Here is an 8,570-nt window from a genome sequence, read left to right on the forward strand (position 1 = left end):
TATTATTTTTAAGTATTTTTTTAAAAATTTGGATACAATTTATATTAAATAATTTTTTAATAAAAAGTTGAAATACAAAGGAACCAAGGCAATAGTTTCTAAAATGGCTAGGTGGGCAAATTTTTGGAGAAGCGATATTTTTTTTGCACAGGCGGGGTGATACAAATTTTTTGCACATGCGGGGTCAATTACTCTATCACTCTAAACATTTATTATTTTTCTCCTTCTCGACTTTGCTTCTGGGCTTTGCTCTCTCACTCAGCTCATTCTTTCTTTCTCTATCCCTCGTTATTTAAGAAAAATGAGAGTCGATTTCATTCAATTATGAACTAAACTTTCACATATTTGTGAAAATGGGGGATGCTTAATCAATTCGTTCTTCAATCATACCTAGGATTTATGTTTGAATTGGGGTTTTTTGTTTTTTGGACTTTTTTTGTTAATTTCTCTTTTTAGTTGGTTTATTTGTTTGTTCTAGGGCTAATTTGGTTTGGTATGGGATCTAATTGAATAGCTCATCTTGCACTTCCACAATAAGGTACTCCCTCTATTCGATTGTTATATATTGATGCATATCTATGTATATATGTTTTATGATTTATGTATCTATGTATCCCATTTTTATCTCTTTTAACTTCTGCTATGTAGGCCAAGGCCAATCTATTTTTACTTGTATTTTGTGTTCTTTGTCCTCTGAGCTTGTATTAACTAATAGTTAAGACGTGTTACTCTCGTATGAATCGGAATGGGTTTCTATGAGAGATAAGGCTGACAAAGTTAGTGAAAAAACCTAAAGGGGTTCTAATGTACGCGAGCAAGAGGAAGACAAAGACGAATGGGTTCTAATGGGATTCTGTTGTAACATGGACCACAATAATTTCTGGGTATATTCAAATTGGATGTTATGCAGATGTGTCGGATGTTTTCCGGGGGATTCAAATGGTTGGTGTTAAACCTAATTGGGTTAGTTTGGTTGCGATCTTAAGAGCTTGTTCGCAGTTGGGAGCTCTTGAGGTAGGTAAATGGTTTTTGAATAAGACTTGTATTTGTAATGCCTTGATTGAAATGTATGCTAAATGTGGAAGCATAAATGAAGTTTTGCTACTGTTTAATCGTATGTGTGAGCGTGATGTGATTTCTTGGAGTACTATTATTATGGGATTATCAAATCCCATAATAATACATAAGTACATTGTGTATCAATGAGAAAATTTAAATATGTTTCCCTGGTGTATTGATTTTATAAGTGTGTAGGTAAGGTACTATATGTGTACTAAATTCTACGCTCTCATTGTTAGCAGGAGCTAGGAAATCTACTGCGGAAATCAGGCCGACCAGAAAGGCTCTAAGTACGATCAACCAAAATAATGTAAGAGCTGCACATTACCCTTCTACAGCTACCAAAAGAGGCACCTTGCGAGAGTAACTTCTAAACATTAATATTTGTTTTTTAATTATAATAATGGGTTTGTTATGTGTTTGGTAGGAAAGTAATATGGGGTTGGTTTCTCCTGCAACCAGCGGGTCTAAGAGATCATCTGAGCCGTCCATGGAGTTATCTAACACTAAAACTGAACTTCCTCCTCCTTGTCCTCCTACATCTGTTGTTATACCTCCACCGCCCAAAGCTGTCAAGGTTGGACTTGCACTCTTTATATAATTTTAACTAATTGTCGTCGTTGACTAGTACATAATTATATTAAATAATGTAAGAGCATCTTAGTGTTGGTAGAACTTAGATATCATTTTAACCACCTCCCTTGATTATATATCATTATTAAAGTACATTGATTTTGTCAATAAATTATATGTTTTTTAATTGTCTGGCAGCGTGAAGGAAATAATGAGGGAGGCCGAAGGGGTCTGACATCAAGTTCTGAGCAGGACGGACCTAAAACACCAGACCCTAAGGCCGGTGTCTCTCTTCTTAAAATATTATTAACCTTCTCCTTGAAGAAAATATCTTCAGATTCTAATGTATTTGTGCATTATGATAAATAGACATTAAGAAGACTAGCTCAAAATAGAGAGGCCGCTAGGAAAAGCAGGTTGCGGAAAAAGATAAATGATATGCAGACAAAGATATACTTTGAGAATCTAATCTATCACATATCTATTTATACCGATCATCATACTAACTCCCTCACATGCGTTCACTCCAACAGGCGTACGTGCAACAACTAGAGTCAAGTAGGATGAAGCTTACTCAACTTGAACAAAATTTACAAAGAGCTAGAGCCCAGGTGCCTACTGCGGAAATTTGCTCCCCAATATACTTCATCAATTTTAATAAGTATCAACAACACAAATAGCTGCTGAACTAATTAAACCAAACCATTTTTAATACTAAATACTATTTTAATCAGGGAGCTTTTATGGGTGGCGGTGCTCTTTCAGGAGCTGAACAAGGACTTCCTCTTGGCATGGGAAACCTTAGCTCAGGTATTTTCATATTAATTAATCTTAAACCTGATTAGTCAAGCTCATTGACATTGTATATACTGTTATTTATAATATGAAGTAGGGTGCAACAACTACTTACATAACTCTTTAAATATTTCTGAATTTACATTTTCAATCATGTTAAAATAATAAATGTCTATATTTACAACTTTAGATGAGGTCGTATTTAATATAGGAATAAGCAACCAATAATCAGAACATATTTTTTTGTAATTGATCTGAATGTATATAAGGCCAGTGACAGTTTTCCCGAGCCTATGCTTGCGCGACATGACCTAAAGGTATGATGTTTTTACCTTGTCTTGTTACCTTATTCGTCTATTAATGTTAGAAAAGACTTCATTAACTGTTCAATTGTATCCTTAATGTAGAATTCTTTCTGTGTGCCACCAAACTACATGGCAAGTCAACTCCATATCAATGAGAAAATCAGAGGGATTCTCATTGACTGGTTGATTGAGGTTAGTATAAAAGTGAACATTTACAATGTTGAGTATCATGCAGCAAACATTATTAACACTTTGATGGAATGAGCAGGTCCATTGCAAATTTGATTTGAGGCATGAGACCCTGTATTTGACTGTCAATCTGATCTATAGGTTCTTAGCTATGCAACCCGTGGTAAGGAAAACACTATAGCTTGTTGGAGTCACGACCTTGCTTCTTACAAGCAAATATGAAGATCCCTTGACACCGTTTGTCAAAGATCTCATCCTGATATCTGACAATGCTTACACCAGAAATGAGGTTCTTCAAATGGTAATATCCAAAACATGTTTTCCTTTTCCATTACATAATTTCTGACATGATCCAAGTGTAATTACCAATCGGATTTGGATATTCTAACTTCCAACTAAAAGGAAAAAATGATGATCAACAAGTTTCACTACGACTTCTCGGTTCCAACTGTGTACTTATTTTGTATATATGGTACTTATTCCTCTGTTATCTTACAGTTCATTACTACATAAGTACATTGTGTATCTGTGTTGGTTATGTCCTAATCTTTTACTGATGACTTGTATGAAATAACCAGTGTAATTTTTGTTAATTACATAAATCCTGTCTGTAATCTATCCAAAAAATTTCATCTGTCTGTTAGTGTCTAGTTTGTGTTTAGGTTTCAGATTATGGTGTAACAACTATGTGTATATAATGCAGAATTAATTCAGCTCCTGGTTCTGTTGTTGGATGGCCTCCGATTCGATCATTTAGGAATAATGGTTTAGTAGTACACATCAAAATATGGTGTAACCAAAAGGTAACAATGCCACTTATCAGCCTTGCCCTTTTTCTTTTCTGTCGAATTTGTGTTATGTAACTAATTTATGCATTGTTATCTTTGGGGTATCCTGCAGTTAGGGACATGCTGGTAAAGGAGGACACTTAACAGAAAGTGCACCAAACACTTGCGTCTGAAGTCTAGGAGAATGTGACGAGTTTCTAGTGTTACTATTTTATTAAGTTTATCTATTTTTTTCTAATGTTTAGTAAATAACCTGAACTATTTTGTTTAGTTTAAATAATTGTTGTTTTCGTTGTTTTAGACATGTGATGGTTTGAATGTTTGAGTTGGTTTGGATGTAATATATTTTGTGGTATGTAATGATATTTTGGGATTGTTCGATTTCGAATAGCAGAATTTCATGTATTATTGCTTTTTACGTATGAAAAACATGTTAATGGTATATATGTTCAATTTACAAACAAATCCTTTCAAATTAATATAATGCAAATCATTATAAAAATGGGGCCCACCTGTGGGCCCCGATATGGGCCCCACAAGTGGGCCCCATTTTTTTTTTGCAAATTCAAAGTGCAAAGATAACATACATAGTGTGATACTATAGACATACATTGATGTTACCTTTGATGTCTATTGTAACACCAAAGTCCATGTTGCACCAGGGCAAAGGAAATGTTACCTTAGGGGCCAAAGGTAACTCGAAAAAAAGCAACTTAAATTTTATGTTACCTTAGGTCTTTTGGGTGGCTATGGTAACATATTTTTGGCATGTTGTAACATTTTTTGGGTGTTGCTGTAGGCCATCTATGGCGTAGTTATTGGTGTAATTATTAATCTCTTCTTTATTCCACCTCCCATCTTCCTTTCCTTCTGTCCTGTTCTTTGCTCTATCTTAAATCTTTAGTTCTTGAAAACATTCTTCTCACTTATCCATACAAATAACTTTTTATTTCTCTTATCCATTATAAAGGGCATATTCATCCAAGTATAGCCTCACTCACTTGCAGCAATTTCTGAATTCTACTGGTGTCCTTACCTTCTCCAAATTTCTCATTGCTTTGATTTCAGATTTGAAAGTCACATCAAAATTTAACTTAATCTAATTGGAATCGATTTCCATCTAACTGACCATTAATTGGTAAAATTAACCAATTAACTCAATTAATTGATCAATTGCACCAAGTGATGACTAGCTAAATAAAATCAAAGTGAATTGCACTTTGCAGGAAGTGTCCTTCTGGACTAATGAGCACCATACCTGCTTTAGCCCCTTTTCCATTCACTGCTTCGTCTACAAACAGTGTCCACCATATAGAGCAGTTCTCCTTCATCAGCTTCTCCGGGATTGGTTCAGCTGAGCATTCAGTACTTTCCACATGAAATGTTTCAGGAAACTCCAGCAGAAAATTAGCAAGGGCCTGTCCCTTAATTGCTATTCTTGGTTTGTAATTCATATCAAACTGACCCAACTCTATAACCCACTTCATTAGCCTTCCATAAGCTTCATGTTTATGAAGCACCTGCCTCAAAGAATATGAGGTACGCACCTCAAATTTGTGTGCCTGAAAATATGGTCGAAGCTTCCTAGCTTCCAAAATTAGTGCATATGCAAGCTTTTTTTATTGGTATAATGACTCTCAACATCCAACAACCATTTACTCATATAGTACACAGGGAACTGAATCTTGCCTTCTTCTCGTACTAGTACTGCACTAATAGAGAACTCTGAAACTGCCAAACAGAGGATATAGAACCCTCCTTCCACAAGTGTGGACAATAATGGAGGACTTCCCAACTGTTGCTTCAGTTTTTGGAAGGCAGCTTCACATTCCAGGGTCCAATCAAAATCCTCTCCTTTCTTGATTGCTGCAAAGAACTCTCTACACCTGTCTGAAGACTTGGACACGAACCTGTTTAAACCAACTACTCTTCCAATGATACATTCAACCTTCTTAATGGTACAAGGAGAACGCATTTCGACCATAGCCTTGATTTTGGCTGGATTGGCCTCAATACCATGATGGTTCACTATAAACCCAAGAAATTTTCTTAACTCGACCCCAAACACACACTTTTGGGGGTTCAACTTCATATAAAACCTTCTTAAAATATTAAACATCTCGGCGAGGTGAGTTACATGATCAGATGCAACCCTAGACTTCACCAACATGTCATCCACATAAACCTCCATTGTCCTTCCAATCTGATTTTTGAACATTCGATTAACCAGCCTTTGATAAGTTGCATCTGCATTAAGCAATCCAAAAGGCATTCCAGTGTAGCAATAGAGGCCCCTATTTGTGATGAAGGAGGTATGTTTCTCATCACGTTTATATATTGGAATCTAGTTATAACCAGAGTATACATCCATGAAACTGAGTAATACATGTCGAGCTGTAGCATCAACCAGTTGATCTATGCGAAGCAAAGGAAAACTATCCTTAGGGCATGCCTTGTTGAGATCTGTGAAATCTATACAGGTACGCAACTTCCCATTGGGCTTCCTCACTAACACAGGATTGGCTAACCGCATGGGGTCAAATGATTCTGGCTATACCTACTTTCAGCAACCTATCTACCTCTTCTTTCAAATTCATAGCTCTCTCACCACTGATTGCCCTTCTCTTTTGCCTCACAGCTTTCTTTTCTGGATCAATATTGAGATGATGACACATAACATTGGGATCTATCCCCACCATGTATGAATGACACCATGCAAAGCCATCCAAGTTTGCTTTCAAAAATGTAGTTAAAGCTTCTTTCGCTCCAGCTTTCAATTGCTTACCAATCCTTATTTCTTTGGAGGAATCAACATCATTCACCAAAATAAATACAGTATCTCTAACAACACCTGTGGTTTCTTTTGCTTCAGGCATTCTTGGATCTAAATTAATTTCCACATGAACCTCATCACATTCCTTATTGTGAGGTTCAGGGTCTCCATCAAAACCTTCAAAGTCACTGTCATTGACCTCTTCAATAATCCTCTCGATCAAAAGGTCACCATCTTCTAAATATTTTGGTGAGGGTGCTTCCAGCATGGGAACTTCACCCTGGGTATCTACCCCAAAGAAAGGGAAACATCTGTATAAAGAGCTTCTTCTGGATGTTGGATTATTATAATCATATTGCATAAATTCCTCGTGATTTTCTTTCCCACTTGTCATTTATTTTCCTTTTCCACCTGTTTATAGCAACTACCCATGCTAGGACCTTCATCTTCCAATAACATATGCTTATACATTTGCTCAGCTGTGTGTAATGCTTGAACGTAGCATTCCCTTGACTGACTTTGGTTTCCTCGAACACAACCAACCCCATTTGGAGTTAGGAATTTAAGTGAGAGATGATAAATGGAGGTGATCACTCTCATGTCCTTCAACAAGGGCCTGCCAATAATGGCATTATATGAAATATCCTCATTACCCACCATAAATTCTTCCATCTGGGTTGTAGATAAAGGTTCATCCCCCAAAGTCACCGGTAGCTTAACCCTTCCAACAATACACATGGGTCCACTAATAAATCCATATAATTCAATGTAAGAAGGTGACATTTCTTTGTCTAGGAGACCCATTTTTAGATAAGTCTCATAAGAGAGTGTGTTGCAAGAGCTTCCATTATCTACCAGAACCCTACAGACATTCACCCCTAAAAAAACACAGTTACCACCAAGGCATCATTATGTGGGTCATGAACATGCACATCATCTGCTTCTATGAAGGTAATATATGTTGCTTCACTTCTAAAATTCCTGGGGGCCTTTCATTCAAGTGATAAACATTTGCATATGGTTTCTCTCGAGCTTCCCTCACATATCTCTTTATTAAGTTTCTGGATAAACCTCCTTGATAGGGACCTCCAATGATTATGTTGATGCTCCTTGCCATAGAAGTATGTTTAGGTTCAGATTTTTTTAGCTTCCTTCTTAGCCTTCTCATCGTTATAATTTTATGCTTCGTGAGCTACGAATTTAGTTAAGTAGCCCCTACATATAAGATCTTCAATGTGATCCTTCAAGTGATAATAATCAGCTATATCATGGCCATTAGCATCATGAAAGGCACAATACCTTTCTTTATCCCTCTTTCCTGGTGGTCTTGTCCTAGGTGGCTTCCTCAAGGTACCTGCTTTGTCACCAACCTTAAAGATGTGACTGATTGGAGCTTTCAAGGGGTGTATTCCATGTACCTTGTACGTTCCCTTTGCTGTGGCTACACATAACCTAAACCTTTCCTAGCAGAAGTTACATTCACAATGATTTGGGCTGCTTTATTATCACGTAGAAATTCTCTAGCTGAACCTCCTCCAAATGCAGGTCGCTTACCAAATCCCTCGTCTCTAGGGCTAACAAACCTGACCCTTTATTCTTGTCCCAATTTCTTGTATTTCTAGAATTTCTCTTGAGGTTAGCCATTGATTCTTCCATGACCTTATGAGATTCTACCTTGTTGTAGATGTCATCAAGGGTTCTAGGTTCCTCACATTGGAGCTCCTTCCAAAACTCTGTACCTGGCCTCACCCCAGCTATCAAAAAATTCTTGTAGGTCTTATCAGGGGCCCTTCTCACCTTTAACACCTCAGCATTAAAGTGCTAAAAGTACTCCCTCAACGATTCATCTTCCTATTGCCTGATATTGGCTAGAGTATTAGCAGGTGGTGCATATACAACTAAAGCTTGGAATTGGGTGACAAAAATCTCACACATGTGCCTCCGGGAGCAGATTGAGTTTATAGGTAGCCTCTTGAACCACTGGTGAACATTCTCCCTCAATATAGCAGCTAGAAACCTACATTTAGTTATGTCCTTGACCTGATAAATCTTCATCTCAGTGTTGAAGCGACTGAGATACTCCACTGG

At 37.0% G+C, this 8,570-nt stretch overlaps 1 protein-coding gene and 2 long non-coding RNA genes across 3 annotated transcripts; 2 read left to right on the forward strand and 1 right to left on the reverse strand.

Annotated features, from left to right (window-relative positions):
* The first annotated feature begins 690 nt into the window (after positions 1 to 690).
* LOC141665229 (uncharacterized) lies at positions 691 to 1,630 on the forward strand. The gene is made up of 3 exons (XR_012552072.1): positions 691 to 1,014; positions 1,302 to 1,369; positions 1,487 to 1,630. It is a non-coding gene; the product is annotated as an uncharacterized LOC141665229 (long non-coding RNA).
* Positions 1,631 to 3,008: 1,378 nt separating this feature from the next.
* Positions 3,009 to 3,899, forward strand: LOC141666681 (uncharacterized). The gene is made up of 3 exons (XR_012552318.1): positions 3,009 to 3,222; positions 3,625 to 3,724; positions 3,822 to 3,899. It is a non-coding gene; the product is annotated as an uncharacterized LOC141666681 (long non-coding RNA).
* A 1,407-nt stretch (positions 3,900 to 5,306) lies between these two features.
* Positions 5,307 to 7,286, reverse strand: LOC141665455 (uncharacterized). Its single transcript, XM_074471440.1, has 3 exons — positions 6,911 to 7,286; positions 6,267 to 6,770; positions 5,307 to 5,956 (listed from the first exon to the last, which is right to left on the reverse strand). Exons 1-3 carry the CDS (start codon positions 7,284 to 7,286, stop codon positions 5,307 to 5,309), a joined length of 1,530 nt encoding a protein of 509 aa, XP_074327541.1.
* Between the last annotated feature and the right edge of the window lie 1,284 nt (positions 7,287 to 8,570).

This window comes from Apium graveolens, chromosome 6 (assembly GCF_009905375.1).
Source record: "Apium graveolens cultivar Ventura chromosome 6, ASM990537v1, whole genome shotgun sequence".
Classification (NCBI taxonomy): Eukaryota; Viridiplantae; Streptophyta; class Magnoliopsida; order Apiales; family Apiaceae; genus Apium; species Apium graveolens.

What these genes read in the sequence shown, in the direction of transcription:
- LOC141665455 (XM_074471440.1), bottom strand. Translation starts at nt 7,286, where the DNA reads ATGGGTCTCCTAGACAAAGAAATGTCACCTTCTTACATTGAATTATAT. An exon ending in AGATGAAGGTCCTAGCATGG is followed by an intron (nt 6,771 to 6,910) that starts GTAGTTGCTATA and finishes TCTTTGGGGTAG; the next exon opens with ATACCCAGGGTGAAGTTCCC. An exon ending in AGATAGGTTGCTGAAAGTAG is followed by an intron (nt 5,957 to 6,266) that starts GTATAGCCAGAA and finishes TGCTTAATGCAG; the next exon opens with ATGCAACTTATCAAAGGCTG.